The following is a 22,337-nucleotide window of genomic DNA, read 5'->3' on the forward strand; positions in this document are numbered from 1 at the left end:
GCTCCAGGACCTATTGGTTTAGAACTGAAGCGCTGGAGGGAGGGAGCAGTAGAAAATAGATGAAAATTCAGGGGACCAAAGGGACATTTTGGAGCTGCCCCCAGACCTGGGCTGGGCCAAGATATTTTGACCCCTGAGGCAAACTGCAAAACTGGCTAGGAAAGAAGGGAGGAGTGAAGATCTAACGTTGTCGGGTACTTGGAGGCCAGACCTGCTGCCCCTGGGGATCCTGCCGCCCGAGGCGGTTGTCTCAGCTTGTCTCACAGGAGAGCCGGCCCTGCGCCAGCCCTACCAGTTTCAGCATTTCAGAAACCAGGGTGCAATATTGCAGAGCCAGTTTTCCAAGATGCTCAGAAGAGCAGCCTTCCTAGATGAGGCCAGAAATCTGCCTGTGACGCTACAGGGAGTGCCAGATGTTTGTGGAGAAGTTCCCAGCCAAGGTGATGCTGGAGGCAGCCTCAGTCGCCAGCGTTGGTGGTATAGTGGTGAGCATAGCTGCCTTCCAAGCAGTTGACCCGGGTTCGATTCCCGGCCAACGCAGCCTAGCTTTTTGCCAAAGGGTTAATGCTTTGCGGGCAAAAATAATCTCCCAGGCTGAGTCTCTGTGAGGGGCTGGGGGGTGCCTCTTTGCCTGAGACTGTGTTACATGCTGTACATTTATAGGACATGACTTTCCCTTAAAGAGTCCCGGGAACTGTAGTTTGTTAAGGGTGCTGGGAGTTGTAGTTCTGTGATGGGGCAAACTGCAGTTCCCAGGATTCTTGGAGTGTGTCTGCTTCAAATGTATGGTTTTGAATAAAAGGAGAGCCTATTGAATCAGCATCCTATTCTCACAGTGGCCAAGTGGAGCCTATGGGAAGTTTGCAAGCAGGATCCGATCATAGGAGAACTGTGGCTTCCAGGAACTGGTATGCAAAGGCATTCCTGCCCTTGAAGATGAAGAGACCCATAGATGGTGCTGAGGAGGGACAAGGGTGGGGAGAGGCTATAGGACTGCACAGCAGGCCACTTGAGGGGGGCACGTCCTAAACCCCCACCTGATGGCCACCTGACCACTGGGGTTTTTTATTGTTTTTATAAAATTTTCAGTTTTAGAATTTAAAGTACTCATTTATACATCCTTAAGATATCAGTGCCTTCCATTCTTCTCTTTCCACGGATCATTTTACATATCATAGATCCCTGCACATTTTACAAAAACTGTACTATTCAGTATTCCATGATTGCACCCACTCAAACTTGTTTGCACTGTTGAATTTATCTCAATGCTGCCAGCGTTTTCAGCTGTACACAGTTATTTCCCATATATTCAATAAACATCTTCCAATCTTCTTTAAACGTATGTTCTTCTTGTTCTCTTATTCTCTATGTTAAGTCAGCAAGTAGTGCATATTTTGTCAGCTTAACTTGCCACTTTTCTTCGGTTGGGACCTCGCTCGTTTTCCATTTGGGGGCTAATAAAACACAGGGCCTTCTGTCGGTTCCCTCATTGTGAGAAGGGAGGTTACAGGGAACCAGGCAGAGGGCCTTCTCGGTAGTGGCGCCCGCCCTGTGGAACACCCTCCCTTTGGATGTGAAGGAAATAAGCAGCTATCCTATCTTTAAAAGACATCTGAAGGCAGCCCTGTTCAGGGAAGTTTTTAATATTTAATGCTGTACTGTTTTTAAGACTTGATTGGGAGCCGCCCAGAGTGGCTGGCGAAACTCAGCCAGATGGGCTTGGTATAAATAAATTATTATTATTATTATTATTATTATTATTGACATAAAGAATCCTTTTTGACACCTGGGAATTTCTTTTTTTTAATAAATTTTTTATTAGTTTTCAATACAATATACATATGATACCATACCAAAGGTTTATCACAAATTATATTATATTATGGACTTCCTTCAGCTTATCTTCCAATCATCCGTAGTTAAATTTTAGTTACGCATTTCCTGGGAATTTCAGCCTGAATTATCCGCAACAGAAAGGACTCTGGTTTGGGGGGGGGGAGGACTTTTAAACATTTCCCCCCCAATTCGTTATGGATCATTTCCCAGTACTCTTTCACCCTTTTACAAGTCCAACCACCGGACCACTGTTAACGCTACTTCTAGGGCAAATCTACATCCCCACAACTCATAAACCCCATATGTTTGAAAGAGCATGAATGTCTCCCAAAGAATCCTGGGAAACATAGTTTCTTAAGAGTGCTGGGAATTGTAGCTCTGTGAGAAGCAAAGCACAGTTCCTGGAAGAGGAATCTGCCTCCGAGGCTACAGCGTGGAATCTGGACTTCATTGTGCCAGAAGCTGTTTTCAACCATAGGATTCACTCAGGTGAAGGAATGGCGAGAGGGAGAGTGCCTTTTAAGCATGTGCAGAGTGTTTCCCTATCACCATGAGTAGTCACAGTCAATCCCCAGCCCCAAGTGTGTTCAATATTAGGAAAAAAGGCTTCCATTGGCAAGATTGGGGCTTTGAGCTCCAGGACCTATTTGTTTAGAACTGAAGCGCTGGAGGGAGGGAGCAGTAGAAAAGAGATGAAAATTCAGGGGACCAAAGGGACATTTTGGAGCTGCCCCCAGACCAGGGCTGGGCCAAGATATTTTGACACCTGAGGCAAACTGCAACACTGGCTAGGAAAGAAGGGAGGGAGTGAAGATCTAACGTTGTCGGGAACTTGGAGGCCAGATCTGCTGCCCCTGGGGATCCTGCCGCCCGAGGCGGTTGCCTCAGCTTGTCTCACAGGAGGGCCGGCCCTGCCCCAGCATTTCAGAAACCAGGGTGCAATATTGCAGAGCCAGTTTTCCAAGATGCTAAGAAGAGCAGCCTTGCTAGATGAGGCCAGAAATCTGCCTGTGACGCTCCAGGGAGTGCCAGATGTTTGTGGAGAGGTTCCCTGCCAAGGTGATGCTGGAGGCAGCCTCAGTCGCCAGCGTTGGTGGTATAGTGGTGAGCATAGCTGCCTTCCAAGCAGTTGACCCGGGTTCGATTCCCGGCCAACGCAGCCTAGCTTTTTGGCAAAGGGTTCATGCTTTGTGGGCAAAAATAATCTCCCAGGCCCAATATCCAGGTAGACTTCCTCTCGCCTGAGACTGTGTTACATGCTATACATTTAAAGGACACGGCCTTCCCTCTGTAATTTGTTAACGGTGCTGGGAGTTAAAGCTCCTTTGTGAGAAAACTATGGTTCCCTGGATACTGATGAATTGGAAATATAAAAATGCGGCTCCCTGCTATGATTGGATTGAAGACTTATACAAACTCGCAACATATGAACAACTTGCATATAAACGCAGACTTGCCATGGACAAATTCAACGATATATGGAATCCATTCTTACAAACAGTGTAATATGTTAAGATCTGGTGAAATACAATTACAACCTTGTAAAATATAGTTCCCCTCCCCCCCCTTTATTTTCACTTCTAAACTGGTTCTGTTTCTCTTTTTCTTTCTCTTTTATTTACGTCTCGCCATGTTTAGTGCACGTATAATTATGTAATTTTTTTGAACTTTCAATAAAGAAGTTTAAAATCTAAAATAAATAAAATAAAACTGGGATTCCCTTTCTGGCTCCTGCCAGAATCTTCCCATCTTCCCATCCACACATGTGCCCTGAACTTTAACCTCCAGGTACTGTATCATCTGTGGCGGGAAAAGTTCCTACCTGGGAAAGAAAGAAAGAGAGAGAGAGAGAGAGAGAGAGAGAGAGAGAGAGAGAGAGAGAGAGAGAGAGGTATGTGTCTGGGAAGAGTCTGAGGGTGTGGGAATCACACCTGTTTGGGGTGTCTCTTTCCTCACCTTCCCTCTTTGAAAGGACCTGTGACTCTTGTCTTTATGGCCAGTCAACACCCCTCTCTAGTTTTTATAAGCCTCTCTTTGTTAGAGGCAAGATTGGGGTTGGGGAGTAGCTGCCCAGACAGATGTTCACCTCTCTCTCGAGACAAAAGGCCCAGGGGACGGGTCCCCAAGGTGGACAACTCCTGCCGGGAGAAGGGCTAAGGCAGGGGTCAGCAAAATTGCCGCATCTTGGGCCAGTGTCTCCAGCGCTGATCGCACGGCGGACTGGAGGGCGCGGGAGCACGTGCCCATATGCGTGCGCACACGCTATTTCCGGCGTATTTCCAGGTCGGAGGAGCACCGGAAATAGCTTGTGCACATGTGCACGGGCCTCCTCCGACCCGGATGTGCCCTGGAAATAACGCTTAAAGGTAAAGGGACCCCTGACCATTAGGTCCAGTCGTGGCCGACTCTGGGGTTGTGGCACTCATCTCGATTTATTGGCCGAGGGAGCCGGCATACAGCTTCCGGGTCATGTGGGCAGCATGACTAAGCCGCTTCTGGCGAACCAGAGCAGCGCACGGAAATGCTGTTTACCTTCCCGCCGGAGTGGTACCTATTGATCTACTTGCACTTTGAGGTGCTTTCGAACAACTGCTAGGTGGGCAGGAGCAGGCACCGAGCAACGGGAGATTTGAACCGCCGACCTTCTGATCGGCAAGTCCTAGGCTCTGTGGTTTAACCCACAGTGCCGCCCACATCCCATGGAAATACACTTGCGCATGCGCAAATAACGCTTGCACATGCGCACTAGCTATTTCCGGTGCTCCTCCAACCCGGAAGTGGGCAGCAGTGCAGCACCGGTAAGAGCGGGCGGTGGCAGCGGGTGGCAGGGGTCGCTGCGGGCCGGATAAACGAGTCCCTCGGGCCTTACCCGGCCCATGGACCTTAGTTTGGGGACCCTGGGCTGGTGCCGAATCAAACTGCTAAAGGGCTCCCCATCGAGTCCAGAATTCTGCTTCTCCAGAACAAAGAGTGCGTAAGCGGAGAAAGGTTTCTTCTTCCACAGTGATCCAATGCGACGGTCACCTCCAGGCTTGACTACTGTAATTCGCTCTACGCGGGGCTGCCCTCGAAGCTGTCCCAGAAACTCCAGCGGGTGCAGAATGCTGCAGCGAGGCTCCTCACGGGGTCTCTGCCATGGGAGCATATTCACCCAGTGCTTTTCCAGCTCCCCATAGTCTGGACCTTTGAAGTGTATCTCCAATATCTTCTATCCTGTCTCTTCTTGTTGTTTTCATATTTTCCACATCCCGATCTGGACGCTTTAGAGTTCTCCGTCCCTGGCTCTGCGATTCTCAGTCATGTCAGAAATCATATTCTTCAATTTCCAGGCAGGGTCCGCACAGATGCACTCTGAGCATGCACAAGAACACTCTCCTGTGTGATATTCCTTCCCCAAAGAACCTCTGCATTGGGTTCTGGGGCTGAGCCTTGGGGAGTCTCAAATTCAACCTTGGAATGGGGGCTGTGAGTGCAAAATGAGAGTTTATTTTGTATGGCGCGGCGGAAAGAGGTCTGGTTTGAATCAGAATAAACGGGCGTTTTGCACGATGCTTTCTCCAGCTGCCGAATGGGTGAGGCTGCAGGAATGAGGTTGTGGCACCTGCTAACTCTTTCGAGGCCAAAAATCTAAACAAATGCACAATAACACCCCTCTCCCCCCCCAAATCACACCAAAGATCCACTCAGTTGAGCGTGCTTCTTCCAACGGCAGGCTAAAATGATCGCTCCAGAATGCCCACAAGTAGGGCATATTTTCAGATACACTATCCCTGGTCCTGGAGGCTCCATTGAGTACAGAAGGGCTGTTGATAAGTCCAGCCTCTGTTAATTTATCTGCTTTTTGAAAAAGCTAAGTTGGAGGCCACTAAGACCATCCTTGACAGCTTTTCTATTCTGCTAGGCTTATGCAGGCAACTAAGAAAACATATTTCCATAATAGTTGATTTTTAAAAAATTATTTTACATATTTTTATTATAGAGAGAAGTTGTTGTAAACAATTTTGATTTTTTTAAATAGAGAGAGGGTGGAGAGAGAGAGAGACTGTGTGGTTTAATGGTTAGCAGTGGCCAGCAAACTTTTTCAGCAGGGGGCCGGTCCACTGTCCCTCAAACCTTGTGGGGGGCCAGACTATATTTTGGAGGGGGGGAAATGGACCAATTCCTATGCCCCACAAATAACCCAGAGATACATTTTAAATAAAAGGACACATTCTACTCATGTAAAAACATGGATTTAGAAGGTGATTGGGCCGGATCCAGCCCCCGGGTCTTAGTTTGCCTACCCATACTTTAACCCAATTGCCTTCTAAATCCGGCCTGCGGACGGTCTTAGAATCAGCGTGTTTTTCCATGAGCAGAATGTGAATTTTTATTTAAGATGTATCTCTGGGTTATTTGTGGGGCATAGGAATTCGTTCGTTCCCCCCCCAAAAATATAGTCTGGCCCCCACAAGGTCTGAGGGACAGTGGACCGGCTCGCTGCTGAAAAACTTTGCTGGCCCCTGGGTTAAAGTGTTGAACTGGTATCTGGGAGAGAGCAGGGTTCGAATCTCCACTCAGCCATGAAAATCACTGGGTGACCTTGGGCCAATCTCTTAGTCTAACCTACCTCAAAGGGTTGTTGAGAGGACGAAATGGGAAGGACCACGTATGCCACCCTGAGGCCCTTGGGAGATAAAGGGGGTATAGAAGTGCAATAAATAAGTAAATATAAAATAACGCCGGAAGAAAACCTGAGCCTTGCTTGCCGGATCAAGTCAAGGGCCCGACTTGCCCAGCTTCCTATTCTCCCCGTGGCCAACCAAGATGTCTCCATGGGAAACCCCCCAGTCAGGACTTGAGCATGACAGCGTTCTCCCTGCCTGAGACTTGCAGCAACTGATGGCCACCATTGCCTCTTGTGGAAATGAGTTCCACAGTTTAACTTTGTGCTGTGTGCTTTGAATTGCCTAATGGAAAAGTGGGATAGATATAAGATATATGTTCAAAAATACAGTAAAGTTTCGCTATCTATGCTAGCATTCGATTGACGTTGGAGAGAGACTGAGTTGAGAAATAAGACCTAGGGTATATATTGATATAGGAATGTATTAGATAAAATGTAAAGAAATACAGTGGTTAAGTACTTAATTCGTTCCGGAGGTCCGTTCTTAACCTGAAACTGTTCTTAACCTGAAGCACCATTTTACCTAATGGGGCCTCCTGCTGTGCCGCCGGAGCACGATTTCTGTTCTTATCCTGAAGCAAAGTTCTTAACCCGAGGTACTATTTCCGGGTTAGCGGAGTCTGTAACCTGAAGCGTATGTAACCTGAAGCGTCTGTAACCCAAGGTACCACTGTATACAACAATAAGAGTACATTCATTTGTAAAAAAAGGAATATACAACGGGATAGACTGGAAATCCAAAGTGTTGGTATATATATATATGATTTTGGAATTGTTTTTTGTCCTTGCTTCTTTAGGTATATAAACTTTGTATAACTGCTGAAAATTATATTATAATAAGCCTTGTGATGTAATATGATAATGTTTACCGGTGTAACATAAGAACGTTAATAAATAAATAAAACTCAAAAAAACGACGACGACAACTATGTGCTGTGTGAAGAAGTATCTGTCCTGGTCCTTCATTGGGTCCTGGGCAAGAGGGAGCGAAAAAACACCTCTCTCTGTTGGCGGAAATGACTGGCAGAATCCGAGACCAGGGAGAAGAGTCGGTGGAAGAAGACTGGAAGAAATTTAAAGACTATTTACAGAGATATTGTAAAATTAATGAATGTTAGAATGATGTTGGATTGAAATTAAGTGGTTTCTAGCTGTGATGGTATAAAAGAATATGAAAAATGGTTTTTTATAATAACTTAAGATTAAAGATCAGGGTAGAATAAAGAGGGAAAGAAACTGCTGAGCTAATAAATTGAACTGGAATACAAAAAAGGGAGGTACGAGGAGGTCCGGGAAATAAGTAAATGAAAAATAATGTGATGAAAAGATTGATTGTTTTTAACTACTTTTATTTTGTATTTTGTATTTTTTCTTTTTTCTTTTTCTATTTTGTAATGTAAAAACCCTAATAAAAATTTTATAAAAAAGAAAAAACACCTCTCTCTGGCAAATTTTGCCCCCCTGTCTTGCCGCACTGAATTTCAGAATTGAGAGGCAGGTCTAACATTTACGTAAGCGGGTAGATAAATTCCTTTCCCTTCCCCACCATTCATAATTATTGCAAAATTCTGCCATGGCTCCTTCTCTTCGCCCCCACCTCCAAATGTCTGGCTTGGGGGCGGCACCTCCCGTCTCCTTTGCCGATGGGAAACTTCTCATCTTCTTCTTCTTCCAGGGAAGGCCTCCCCCTTCTGACTTATTGGGGTTGTGGGGTGTGAGAGGGTGGCAGGAGGGCTGCCGGCCATTTCTGACACCTCCGCTTTTTTATGGCGGTGAGAATCGCTGTTGCCTGCAGTTTCCCACAAGCTGGTCACCATCTTACAATCTCTAGGGCCACAATAAAAAGTCGTAAAAGGCCTGTTGTGTGTCCCCACCCCCTCAGATTCCCTCCAGCCACCCCAGTGAATTTCAGAGCAAACTTCCATCCCTTAAAAGTTCTGTCCAAGTGAGCGTGCATGTGTGTACCGGTAATTCTAAAAAATAAAAACACAAAAACATAACGGCCCACCTAGACCAGCCTCCTGTTCGCCAAGTGCCTAAATGGGAAACCCACAAGCAGAATTCGAACACAAGACCCCCTTTCCCCTCCTGCGGTTTCCAACAACTGGTATTCAGACGCGTTTACTGCCTTCCAGCTGTGTAGGCAGAGCGTAGTCATTCTGCCTGGTAGCGATCAATAGCTTTCTCCTCCATGAATTTTCCCAGTCCTCTTTTAACACCATCTTGCCTAGGAGGCATCACGGTTTCCTGTGGCAGGTAGTTCCGTAGTTTAACTATGTGTGGCAGGAAGAAATCCGTTCCTCGTTTGAGGAGCCCTGCCAACATTCAAATGTTTGATGATGATGATAATTTATTATTTATACCCCGCCCATCTGGCTGGGTTTTCCCAGCCACTCTGGGCGGCTTCCAACAGAACACTAAAATGCAATAACCTATTAAACATTAAAAGCTTCCCTAAACAGCGCTGCCTTCAGATGTCTTCTAAAAGTCTGGTAGTTGTTTTTCTCTTTGACATCTGGTGGGAGGGTGTTCCACAGGGCAGGGGCCACCACCGAGAAGGCCCTCTGCCTGGTTCCCTGTAACTTGGCTTCTCACAGGGAGGGAACCGCCAGAAGGCCCTCGGCACTGGACCTCAGTGTCTGGGCTGAACAATGGGGGTGGAGATGCTCCTTCAGGTATACTGATGATGATGATAGGGGTCTTGTTTTTCTTCTTGAACGATTGCAATCCATTGGCATGCTACTTCAGAGCATCCTTTCCCCAATCTTGTGCTCTACAGATGTTTGGGGACTGGGAGGAAAACGGAGTCACAAGAGCATGGGTAGGCAAACTAAGGCCCGGGGGCCGGATCTGGCCCAAGAGCCTTCTCAATCCGGCCCGTGGACGGTCCGGGAATCAGGGTGTTTTTACATGAGTAGAATGTGCCCTTTTATTCAAACTGCATCTCTGGGTTATTTGTGGGGCATAGGAATTCGTTCATTTTTTCCCTCCAAAATATAGTCCGGCCCTCCCAAGGTCTGAGGGACAGTGGACCGGCCCCCTGCTTAAAAAGTTTGCTGACTCCTGAGCTAGAGGGATAACATGTAGTTACTTCAGTTACATGTGTGGTGTGGTGGTTGGACTGCTGGACTAGGACCCAGGAGAGACCAGGGTTTGAATCCCCAGTTGCCCATGAAGCTTGCTTGGGCCAGTTTCTGCCTCTTGCAGCCTAGCCTACCTCAAAGGGTTGTTGTGAGGATAAAATGACAATTACAAGAACCATGTACGCACATTATTTATGTATGCCACTACTGCGGCCCATATTTTGTTAGCCCCAAAATGGAAAACAAGCAAGGTCCCAGCCAAAGAAGAATGGCAACTCAAGTTGACGGAATATGCACAGCTTGGAGATTTAACATATAGAATAAGAGAACAAGAAGAACATATGTTTAGAGAAGATTGTTGAGTCGTTTAGTCGTGTCCGCCTCTTCGTGACCCCATGGACCAGAGCACGCCAGGCCCTCTTGTCTTCCACTGCCTCCGGCAGTTTGGTCAAACTCGTGCTGGTCTCTTCGAGAACAGTGTCCCACCATCTCGTCCTCTGTCGTCCCCTTCTCCTTGGGCCCTCCATCTTTCCCAACATCAAGGTCTTTTCCAGGGAGTCTCCTCTTCTCATGAGGTGGCCAAAGTATTGGAGCCTCAGCTTCAGGATCTGTCCTTCCAGTGAGCACTCAGGGCTGATTTCCTTCAGAATGGAGAGGTTTGATCTTCTCGCAGTCCATGGGACTCTCAAGAGTCTCCTCCAGCATCAGAATTCAAAAGCATCAATTCTTCAGCGATCAGCCTTCTTTATGGTCCAGATCTCACTTCCATACATCACTACTGGGAAAACCAGAGCTTTAACTATACAGACCTTTGTTGGCAAGGTGATGTCTCTGCTTTTTAAGATGCTGTCTAGGTTTGTCATTGCTTTTCTCCCAAGAAGCAGGCGTCTTTTAATTTCGTGACTGCTGTCACCATCTGCAGTGATCATAGAGCCCAAGAAAGTAAAATCTCTCACTGCCTCCATTTCTTCCCCTTCTATTTGCCAGGAGGTGGTGGGCCCAGTGGCCATGATCTTCGTTTTTTTGATGTTGAGCTTCAGACCATATTTTGCGCTCTCCTCTTTCACCCTCATTAAAATGTTCTTTAATTCCTCCTCACTTTCTGTCATCAAGGTTATGTCATCTGCGTATCTGAGGTTGTTATATTTAATGAGAACCATGTTTGCACCAACTTGTGCTCATTGGAGAAAAGGGCAGTAAATAAATAGAGGTAGGATGAGTTTTGAGAATGTTTTATGTATGTGTGTCTAGAGTCATATAATCATAGAGTTGGAAAGGACATTGGCTCTCATCTCATCCAATCCCTTGTTTTTGTTGTTGTTTTTTAAGAAAAAAAGTGATTCTAATTTTTATCATCTGTAATACTGTCTTATTTATTTTGTTGCACCATACATTGGTTATTGCTTTCATTTTATGGATCAATGGTTTCGTTAGTAAAATTCACGTTAAATTTCATCCAATCCCTTGTTGAAGGCAGGATGCGACCGTAGCACCCCTGGCAAGCGGCTGTCCACCCTTTGCTTAAATAAAATGGAGAAGGCAGAGAGAACAATGTATATCCCACACTGAACTCACTGGAGGAAAATGTGGGGTTTAAATTCAATAATAAAATAACATGTGTGCCTTAAAAATAAAGACCCGGGTGCCTGCCCATTGCACCAGTTACTCTGGAATAACTATATGATTGCTTCCCCACTCTTTAAAAACCCTGCCTGCACCCTTTGATCTTTGTGTGTCAGGCAGAAATCTGTCAGGTGAGGCTTTCCCCATCTCTGTGCCCTAGGAAAAGCTGTACCTGCTGCTGGACTGACTGCCTTAAAGGTAAAGGGACCCCTGACCATTAGGTCCAGTCGTGGCCGACTCTGGGGTGTGCTCATCTCGCTTTATTGGCCGAGGGAGCCGGTGTACAGTTTATGGGTCCTGTGGCCAGCATGACTGAGCCGCTTCTGGCGAACCAGAGCAGCGCATGGAAATGCCGTTTACCTTCCCGCCAGAGCGGTACCTATTTATCTACTTGCACTATGGTGTGCTTTCGAACTGCTAGGTTGGCAGGAGCAGGGACCGAGCAACGGGAGCTCACCCCGTTGCGGGGATTCGAACAGCTGACCTTCTGATCGGCAAGTCCTTGGCTCTGTGGTTTAACCCACAGCGCCACCCACGTCTGTGCTATCAAAAGGCACCAGGAAAAAAGTGGGGCAAACTGGATTTAGGGGGCTGCGTGCACATATCTCCATAATCATTCATCTTCTTCTTTGGCAATCACTCATAGCTGAGTAAGATTGTCTTCCATAAACACGGTTTTAACAGTGAGTCCGTAAGTGACTGTGGATGCCAATTCTGGATCCACACGTCCTTCCACAGTCGGGACATTGGTTTCCTGGCGGGAGTTGATCATGGTGTGGATTTGCCAAACATGCCTTCCTCTTAGCACGTTTCTCCCTTGCGTCCTGAGTTCGAGTGTCTTCAAAGCCCACGATGCCTTTGGTCAAGGCTGTTCTCCAACTGGAGCACTCGCAGGCCAGTGTTTCCCAGTTGTCGGTGTTTATACTACATTTTTTAAGATTTGCCTTGAGAGAGTCTTTAAACCTCTTTTGTTCACCACCAGCATTACGCTTTCCATTTTTAAGTTGGGAATAGAGGAGTTGCTTTGGAAGACGATCATCAGGCATCCGCACAACATGACCAGTCCAGCGAAGTGGATGTTGAAGAATCATCGCTTTGACACTGGTGATCTTTGCTTCTTCCAGTACACTGGTATTAGTTGTCATAGCCTGATCTACTAATTTAAGTGGAAGGTTGTTGACTGACAATAACTGAGGTCCTGACCTTGGAATAAATGGCAGGGAACTGCCTCCCCTCTCCACAACTCAACTTGTTTGATGCTGGGTTGGGGGGAAGGATAAAATATGCAAGTCTGGGGGGGTCTTTGTTACCCAAATGATGGAGAGGGAGCCTCTATAAATTAGATACTGTGTCTGCATAATCCCTGCAGTAATTGAGCCCTAGACATTAGTAAATGAATGGACTTTCCCCCAGGGGTTAGCTAAATTAAAGGGGGGGGCACCTCCATTGATCTAAACAGACTCATTCCAGGCGGACTTTTTAAGTTAACATCGCTGCTGAATAAATCCTTTGGTCCAGTGGAAACGGCCTTGTTGTTGTTATGTGGTGGACTTGCAAAGAGGTAAAGGCTTTCTGGGAAATGGTATATAAGGAGTTAAAGAAAGTGTTTAAAGATACTTTTGTTAAAAAGCCAAAAGCCTTTCTACTGGGTATAGTGGAAGAAGAGATATCAGGGGAAGATAAAAGACTGTTTACATATGCAACAACTGTGGCAAGAATTATTTTAGCCCCAAAATGGAAACAACAAGAAGGACTGACGAAAGAAGAGTAGAAGACAAAGATGACGGACTTTGCAGAACTGGCGAAGCTGGCAGGAAATATCCTGGATGTTTGCTGGGATGGTGTGGGGTGGTAGCGGGGCATAAATTCAATTCAGTTCCCATTTAAAGGCAGACTCACTTAATTTGCACTTTCTGAAAAGAACCGTGAATCGAAAAACAGCCATCCTTTGAAATTCACAATTCTCCGAATTTTGCAACGCACTTCTCCAGCCAGGGAATGTGTACAAAAATGCACACGGCAGGATAAAGTATGCGTATAAATACACATATTAGAGAAAAAATGTTTTCTATTAGGGGAAATTGCTTTGCACAATTCTTCGGTTTGGTTTTCCACAGATACATATCAGATTGTGATTTTATTTTTTTGAAGTCATCCTGAAAATTCGCTGATGGTGATAATAACAATACAGACAAGATGCCATACAAATATTTGTATATTAGGATAGATTTGCCAGTGAAATTTCAGGGTGACTTAAAAAAAAAAAAGAAAAATCACAATCTGATATGTCTCAGTGGAAAACCAAGCAGAATATTGGGAAACTGAGAAACAACACAAAATTATCCAATTTGCCCATCCCTAATGCTGCTAGCTTGGGACAAAAACTCACCTAGTCCAACATCCTCTTTTCACAGTGGCCAATCAGACGCCTACAAGCAGAACTTGAGGGCAACAAGAACTCCTCCTAGAGACTCCTCCTAGAGTAGTGTGGGGCTTCGCAGTTGAGGCTTTTACAGAGATCTTGGTGCCCCCACCAAAAAGACCCTGTCAATGGTATTTGCTCCATCTTCCTCCTCTTGCTGTTGACCCAGAGAGAGGATCTCAGGTTTTTCCTAATGGATTCCCCAACAACCTACAGAGCTATATCACAGAATGAATTTCATCTTATTTGTGTGTTTATTTTGAACTCACTGTTTACCATAATGAGTTTGGGCTGGGTTTGTTGTTATTTAGTCGTGTCTGCCTCTTCGTGACCCCCTGGACCAGAGCACGCCAGGCACTCCTGTCTTCCACTGCCTCCCTCAGTTTGGTCAAACTCATGCTGGTAGCTTCGAGAACACTGTCCCACCATCTCGTCCTCCGTCGTCCCCTTCTCCTTGTGCCCTCCATCTTTCCCAACATCAGGGTCTTTTCCAGGGAGTCTTCTCTTCTCATGAGGTGGCCAAAGTCTTGGAGCCTCAGCTTCAGGATCTGTCCTTCCAGTGAGCACTCAGGGCTGATTTCCTTCAGAATGGAGAGGTTTGATCTTCTTGCAGTCCATGGGACTCTCAAGAGTCTCCTCCAGCACCAGAATTCAAAAGCATCCATTCTTCGGCGATCAGCCTTCTTTATGGTCCAGCTCTCACTTCCATACATCACTACTGGGAAAACCATAGCTTTTACTATACGGACCTTTGTTGGCAAGGTGATATCTCTGCTTTTTAAGATGCTGTCTAGGTTTGTTAGGGCTGGGTTACAGCCATAGAATTTACATAGATAGATAGATACACACACACACACACACACACACACACAACACATAAAAGCATGAGAATTACAAGACACATGGGATCCATTCCAAATGGAGCAGAACTCTGCAAAAAGAGGTCGATCCCACAAAACTAAACTCCTCACCTGTCAAAGGAGGTCAGGGGGATAAAGAGGCGCGTCTTCCGCTTGCAGAGAAATCTGTACCATAGAACTCTGTTTAGCTGTCTTCCTGCTAATTTCTGTCAAACTGTTTTAAACCAGCTTTATTTTTATTTATTTTTTAGTAATTGTTGATGTTGCTGCATTGGGTCAGCTTCGATTATTTTAGATCAGCTTTGGCCATCCTGATGCCCTTCAGAGGTTCATCGAATAGATTCATAGAATTGTAGAGTTGGAAGGGACCCCCAGAGGTCATCTAATCCAACCCCATGCTGTGCAGTGATCTTTTGCTCAACGCGGGGCTCGAACCCACGGCCCTGACATTAAGAGTCCCATGCCCATCAGCCTGCTTCAGGTGGCTTTGTTCTGTGTGCTCTGTAGAATACTGTGGGCTGCCTTTGGTGGGCTCTGCCTATAAAAAGGTAAAGGTAAAGGGACCCCTGACCGTTAGGTCCAGGCGTGGCCGACTCTGGGGTTGCGGCGCTCATCTTGCTTTACTGGCCGAGGGAGCCGGCGTCCAGCTTCCGGGTCATGTGGCCAGCAGGACTAAGCCGCTTCTGGCCAACCAGAGCAGCGCATGGAAACGCGGTTGACCTTCCCGCCGGAGTGGTACCTATTTATCTACTTACACTTTGACGTGCTTTCGAACTGCTAGGTTGGCAGGAGCAGGGACCGAGCAATGGGAACTTACCCCGTCATTGTGGGGATTCGAACCGCCGACCTTCTGATTGGCAAGCCCTAGGCTCAGTGGTTTAACCCACAGCGCCACCCACTTCCCGTCTATAAAAAAGGGGCATATAAATTGTACAATGTCATATAAACAAACAAACAAACAGATAAACAAAGAAACAAAACAAGTAAGACAGCTGGGTTGAGACATATCAGGTTGAATACTGGTGCCAAATTCCCTGGTGGTCTAGTGGTTAGGATTCGGCGCTCTCACCGCCGCGGCCCGGGTTCGATTCCCGGTCAGGGAATGTCTTTTGCCTTCAAAATGAACTGAGTGCAGGTTTTGCCCAAATATATATCCTTTATGTTTGAAAATACAGCGGTACCTCGGCTTAAGTATTTCATTCGTTCCAGAGGTCTGTTCTTAACCTGAAACTGTTCTTAACCTGAAGCACCACTTTAGCTAATGGGGCCTCCTGCTGCCGCCGTAGCACGATTTCTGTTCTCATCCTGAAGCAAAGTTCTTAACCTGAAGCACTATTTCTGGGTTAGCGGAATCTGTAACCTGAAGCGTCTGCAACCTGAAGCGTATGTAACCCGAGGTACCACTGTAGGTTTCTTCTGAGAACCAGTGTGGCATATAACAGTACAGTGTTGGACACTAGGATGTAAAAGCTATAAATATGGTGAGTTTTGTGTGTGCACTTTAGAGTCATATAATCGCAGAGTTGTAAAGGACATTGGAGCTCATCTCACTGAGTCCTTTGCTGAGGGCAGGATGCAACCCTTAGCACCTCTGGCAGATGGTTGTCTAAGCCAGGGGTCAGCAAACTTTTTCATCAGGGGGCCGGTCCACTGTCCCTCAGACCTTGTGGGGAGCCGGACTATATTTTGAAGGGGGGGGGACGTATTACTATGTCCCACAAATAACCCAGAGATGCATTTTAAGTAAAAGGGCACATTCTACTCAGGTAAAAACCGTCAGTGGGCCGGATTGAGAAGGCGATTGGGCCGGATCCAGCCCCCAGGCCTTAGTTTGCCTACCCATGGTCTAGCCGGAATTAAGATTGCCGGAAGAAATATCAACAACCTCAGATATGCAGATGACACAACCTTGATGACAGAAAGTGAGGAGGAATTAAAGGACCTTTTAATGAGGGTGAAAGAGGAGAGCGCAAAATATGGTCTGAAGCTCAACATCAAAAAAACGAAGATCATGGCCACTGGTCCCATCACCTCCTGGCAAATAGAAGGGGAAGAAATGGAGGCAGTGAGAGATTTTACTTTCTTGGGCTCCATGATCACTGCAGATGGTGACAGCAGTCACGAAATTAAAAGACGCCTGCTTCCTGGGAGAAAAGCAATGACAAACCTAGACAGTCTCTTAAAAAGCAGAGACACCACCTTGCCAACAAAGGTCCGTATAGTTAAAGCTATGGTTGTATGGTTGTAAAGCATACAGTAGTGATGTATGGAAGTGAGAGCTGGACCATAAAGAAGAATGGATGGACACGACTAAACGACTCAACAGCAACAACATAGAAGGACTCTTCTCTTCAACTCAGAAAGAGGTAAGGAGATGAGGAGGAGAATCTCCCAACTTTCCCTTTCCCCCCTCCTAGCAAGCTGCAAGTGTGCGCGACACGCTCCATCTCCCAGGATGGAACGCGGAGATCAAAGGGAGGATGAAGGTGCGAACTTTCCTTTCGAATTGGGGGATGTTGGGATGCGGGGGAGGCTGGGCGTGGGAGGGGCGGGAAGGGAGGATATAAAAGGGACCCCGGTGCCTTTGAAGAGCGGGATAGGAGAGAGAGAAAGAGAGGGGATTCGTGTTTCTTTCCCGGGTCCACAAGCCAAGAAGAGCCCAGCGCGCAGGAGAGACCAGCCCTCCATCCTCCATCCTTTTGGCTCCTGCGAGTTATGACCATGACTAGCCAAAAGTGGGACCGCAAAGACGAGAAGAAGGTACCAGTTGCATCCGGGCTGGCTGGCTGGCAGGTGGCCCCCGCGAGGGCAGGATTCTGCTCTCAACTCCCCTCTCGGTGGAGAGGCTTGCTTCTTCTCTCTTGCCTGGCGGCGGGAGTTGGGATGGATGACCTTGGGGGGGTCCCTTTCCCCCCCTTCCAACTCTGCCCCCCACCAGAAGCTGGAGCTCAGAGCAGAATCGGGCCCTCTCTCGGCGTGGGAATCCGCTTTTCTGTTTCAAAAGCTCTCTCCCTTCTCTTCCTCTTCCCCCCTTCGCCTCCATTCCCTGCCCCGCCACGCCTCTGCTCCTTCCCCACCGCCTGGCCTGCCCCTCCTGCCCCACAACCTCTCTCTCTCTGCAGCTGCTGAAGCCCCTGATGGAGAAGAGGCGCCGGGACAGGATGAATCAAAGCCTCGACCGGCTCCGGGTCTTGCTTTTCGAAGCCACCCAGGACGAGGTAAGGGCAATGGACCCATCTCTCCCTCTCTCGGGCTGCTCACATGCAGCACATTTTTTAAGCGCCCGTTCAAGGAAGCCTGGGAATTGTAGTTCGTACTGGGTGCTGGGAATTGTAGTTCTGCGGGGGGGGGGGGAGGGAAAGGATGGTTCCCAGGATTTTTTGGGAAGGGGAGTGGCCCCATCTCTCCCTCTCTCGGGCTGCTCACATGCAGCACATTTTTAAAGCACCCACTCAAGGAAGCCTGGGAATTGTAGTTCGTACTGGGTGCTGGGAATTGTAGTTCTGCGGGGATGGGGTGGGAGGGAAAGGATGGTTCCCAGGATTCTTTGGGGAGTGGGGTGGGAATGTGCTGTGAATCCAGGGTTTTGGTTTGTTGTTGTCGCTGGCATCCGTCTGTCCGGGGAGGCAATGGAGTGCGCCTCCGGGGGTGAAGCCAAACGCTGTGTTGCAGCACCGAAGTGCGCAAGCCTGGGCAGTGAGTGTGTCTGGAGGTCCCGGGTGCCCAGATGACAAGACCCCCCCCCCTCGGCTTGGCTGATGTGGTCCAAAGGAAAACAGAGCAAGACATTTGGCACCAGTTTGGCTGCAGGAGTTGCCAGAAGGAGGCAAACAAGGCTCCATCCAACAGTTTCAGGGACTCCACTTCGGATTTGTGTAGGGTTTACTCCGGAGCCTTTTCTTCTCCTGAAGATATCCTGCAAGGCTGTGGAGGTTTGGCCTGCAGCCTGCCTTTTCGCAGGTCCCTAACTCACCAAGAGTTTGAGACCCAGCTAGCTGAAGCCTAACTCTCTCTACGCCCGTCTCCTGTTTTAGAGTCCCAGCCCGCCCCCTGCAAATCAAACAAAGAATATTTTATTTTCACCCCTACTTTCCTTCCCCGTTTTTTCTCCCACCCTCTTCTTTTGTCTTGTTTTTTTCTCCCCCTGCAGAGACTTAAAAACCCCAAAGTGGAAAAGGCAGAAATTTTGCAAAAAACAGTTCAGTTTTTGAAGACACAGCCTTTATCAGGTATAACGTTTCTTGTATCGTTGTTTTATTATATTATTATTATTATTTATTTTTGTTTTTATTATTTATTACTTTTATTATTGTCGCTACTTTAGAAAAGAACCCTCCGGAGAAATGGAAAGGCTTTTCGGGAAAGGGAGCGAGGGACTTAGGTGTGGAATAACAGTCTCCCCAGGTTTTTTTTTGGAAACAGGTTTAACTTCCTAGTAGTTGAATTTGCCCTGAGGAAGCCCCTAGGGCAGTAAAAATCTCGAGAGACCCCTTTGAAGCTTCTGCTTGGCTTGATTGTAATTTTCTTCCATGATCAAATAAATATTATTTTGATCCATCGTTGCAGCGCCTCTAAAAGGCCCATAAACCGGTGCCTTCTGTGCCTATTTGGAAATCTGGCGCTCAATGAAGGTTGTCAAGCGGTTTGCACATTAGGCATTTAAAGCACCACCCTTTCCCCAAGGAATCCTGGAAACTGTAGTTTGCAAAGGGTGCTGGGAATTGTTGTTCTGTGTGTGTGTGGGGGGGGTGAACTACAGACTCCAGGATATTTTAGGGGGGCACGTGGGGGGATGAAGCCATGTGCTTTAAATGTATGGTGGGTCAGTCAACTCCATATGCTGTTGTTTCAAAAGAGCTCTGATGCGTGGGTGAGGGGTTGCAGAATCCCTGTGTGGAATTCTGGGCTGGCTGTGAGGCACACCAGCTAGATCCATCGGGCCCTGCCATAATCAGATGTTTTGAACTACAGCTGTCAATCAATCCATTGGAGAGAATATTTCCCCGCCACAGAGGTGTAGCAATATGCCCTCTCCTGAATTACAGCTTCTCGTCTAACTGTTTAAGGCACAGGTACCACGAGGGTGGCGCTGTGGGTAAAAGCCTCAGCGCCTAGGGCTTGCTGATTGAAAGGTCGGCGGTTCGAATCCCCGCGGCGGGGTGCGCTCCCGTCGTTCGGCCCCAGCGCCTGCCAACCTAGCAGTTCAAAAGCACCACCGGGTGCAAGTAGATAAATAGGGACCGCTTACTGGCGGGAAGGTAAACAGCGTTTCCGTGTGCTGCGCTGGCTCGCCAGATGCAGATTTGTCACGCTGGCCACGTGACCCGGAAGTGTCTGCGGACAGCGCTGGCCCCCGGCCTCTTGAGTGAGATGGGCGCACAACCCCAGAGTCTGTCAAGACTGGCCCGTACGGGCAGGGGTACCTTTACCTTTACCACGAGGAAACAGGCCCCCAGCACTGGGGAAACCTCTTGGAAATCCTATATAATGTATGTGCATATTTTAATGGGTCTCTGGGCCTCCCTTCCGCATCACTCTCCAAGGTGGTTGACATTTCTGGTGCGGATAATAATAATAATAATAATTTATTATTTGTACCCCGCCCACCTGGCTGGGCTTCCCCAGCCACTCTGGGCGGCTTCCAACATAGATTCAAAATACACTAAAATGTCACACATTAAAAACTTCCCTGAACAGGGCTGCCTTCAGATTTCTTCTAAATGTCAGGTAGTTGTTTATTTCCTTGACATCTGATGGGAGGGCGTTCCACAGGGAGGGCGCCACCACCGAGAAGGCCCTCTGCCTGGTTCCCTGTAGCTTTGCTTCTCACAGTGAGGGCACCGCCAGAAGGCCCTCGGCGCTGGACCTCAGTGTCGAGCGAGGGCTGTAGGTGAGCGGCAAAACATCAGCCTTGCATGCAGACGGTCCCGAGTTCAAATTCCAGGTACAGCTGGGAGGAGACTTACTGCTTGAAACCCTGGAGAGCTGCTGCCAGCCACTACGAAGCTAGATGGACCATTGACACAACAAAGCCTTTTGCTATATTCCTGTTGTTGTTTAGTCGTTTAGTCGTGTCCGTCTCTTCGTGACCCCCTGGACCAGAGCAGGCCAGGCCCTCCTGTCTTCCTCTGCCTCCCGCAGTTTGGTCAAACTCATGCTGGTAGCTTTGAGAACACTGTCCCACCATCTCGTCCTCCATCGCCCCCTCCTCCTTGTGCCCTCCATCTTTCCCAACATCAGGGTCTTTTCCAGGGAGTCTTCTCTTCTCATGAGGCGGCCAAAGTATTGGAGCCTCAGCTTCACGATCTGTCCTTCCAGTGAGCACTCAGGGCTGATTTCCTTCAGAATGGAGAGGTTTGATCTTCTTGCAGTCCATGGGACTCTCAAGAGTCTCCTCCAGCACCAGAATTCAAAAGCATCCATTCTTCGGCGATCAGCCTTCTTTAGGGTCCAGCTCTCACTTCCATACATCACGACTAGGAAAGCCATAGCTTTAACTATACGGACCTCTGTTGGCAAGGTGATGTCTCTGCTTTTTAAGATGCTTTCTAGGTTTATGGGTTAGCAAACTCATAAAGACGAAGGTTTGTGCTGAATTTCTGGGCCCCACCTCTCAAGGCCCTTTTACATAACGGTGATTTCTGTCCTCAACATGGTCTCCAATGGCCTGGGATTTCTCTCTCTCTCTTTAAAAAAAAAAAAAAGGAAGGGAAGGGAAACCAAATAACCTGTTTTCGGGGGCCGCCCTGCCAATCTGGGACCCTGAGAGGTGTGCTTGCAAGTTGCCCAGCGGATCTCTAAACTGTCGTCATTTCTCTTTCCTCTCTCTTTTTCTTTATTCCACCCTTCTTGCTGCATACACCACAGAGACGAAACACAAGGAAGATGCCCTCCTGCAGAGGTACCACAGCGGCTACCGGGAGTGCCTGACCCAAGCCACCCACTTCCTCCGGGCCAGTCCGGGGATCTGCACGGGGAAAAAGGCCTACCTGATGGAGCACATCTGCCACTGCATGGAGAAGATCACAGCCAGCCCACGGAGGGAAGTCCACCGGCCCCCACCGGCCGCCCCCACCCCCGGCTACGACCTGCAGCAGCGGTACAGCCCTGATGTCTTCGCCGGGTGTAGCCCTCCGCTCGGCGGGACCCCCTACGTCCTGCACCCGCCTTCCTCCACCTACCAGGCCAGCCAAGGACTGCAGGCCCGACTCGGGGGGTCGGCCCAGCAGGGCAGCTGCAGCAGGGCGCAGCAGAACAAACTCTCGGAAACGCGGAACTCCTCGCCGCAGTCCCCCCAGGCGCTGAACGTATGGAGGCCCTGGCCTTGAAGGGTCCTCCCCCCCTCTAAAACCCCCTTGTAAATTTATATTAGATTCTCTATATATTGTATATTATGGGTTTTATGTTGTCGAATGTGGTGGTGTTTTTTTGGGATGGGACCTCTCTTTTCTGGGGTGGTGGTCGATTCCCTTCCTTTCCCTGTACTGATTGACAGAGAATGCCCTTTGACATCTCATAATTAGGCCGAATAATAGAGTTGGAAAGGGATCAGTCCCCTGCAATGCAATGAACCTGGACTATAACTGTGGGATCGTATGCCTGGAGTGGCCTAATCCAGCAACGGGGTGGTGGGGAAAATTGGTGAGGTGTTTTCTTTTCCTTAAGATGTTATTGTCTGCTGAATTTATGTATATTCCCTAGAGCGGAGGGCAGCTTTTCTTTTTGAAGAAACCCAAGGCAGAATTTTTCTGGATCCTGGCTTGATTTTTAAATAAATGGTTTTCTCTCTGATACCAAAAAAAGAAAAAAAAATGTGTGTAAAAGAAGTGCCTTCATTTTCTATGTAG

The 22,337-nt window shown here is 47.8% G+C and overlaps 1 protein-coding gene and 3 non-coding genes across 4 annotated transcripts; all 4 read left to right on the top strand.

Annotated features, from left to right (window-relative positions):
* Window positions 1-468: 468 nt before the first annotated feature.
* TRNAG-UCC (transfer RNA glycine (anticodon UCC)) lies at window positions 469-540 on the top strand. The gene has a single exon. It is a non-coding gene; the product is annotated as a tRNA-Gly (tRNA).
* Window positions 541-2,923: 2,383 nt separating this feature from the next.
* Window positions 2,924-2,995, top strand: TRNAG-UCC (transfer RNA glycine (anticodon UCC)). The gene has a single exon. It is a non-coding gene; the product is annotated as a tRNA-Gly (tRNA).
* Window positions 2,996-15,521: 12,526 nt separating this feature from the next.
* TRNAE-CUC (transfer RNA glutamic acid (anticodon CUC)) lies at window positions 15,522-15,593 on the top strand. The gene has a single exon. It is a non-coding gene; the product is annotated as a tRNA-Glu (tRNA).
* Window positions 15,594-17,075: 1,482 nt separating this feature from the next.
* On the top strand, window positions 17,076-22,296 carry LOC114582591 (transcription factor HES-7.1-like). Its single transcript, XM_028703742.2, has 4 exons — window positions 17,076-17,250; window positions 17,613-17,708; window positions 18,641-18,719; window positions 21,358-22,296. The coding sequence occupies exons 1-4, from the start codon at window positions 17,206-17,208 to the stop codon at window positions 21,816-21,818; spliced, it is 681 nt and encodes a 226-aa protein (XP_028559575.1). The 5' UTR covers window positions 17,076-17,205; the 3' UTR covers window positions 21,819-22,296.
* The last annotated feature ends 41 nt before the right edge of the window (window positions 22,297-22,337 follow it).

The sequence above is a fragment of the Podarcis muralis genome, chromosome 13 (genome assembly GCF_964188315.1).
Source record: "Podarcis muralis chromosome 13, rPodMur119.hap1.1, whole genome shotgun sequence".
Classification (NCBI taxonomy): domain Eukaryota; kingdom Metazoa; phylum Chordata; class Lepidosauria; order Squamata; family Lacertidae; genus Podarcis; species Podarcis muralis.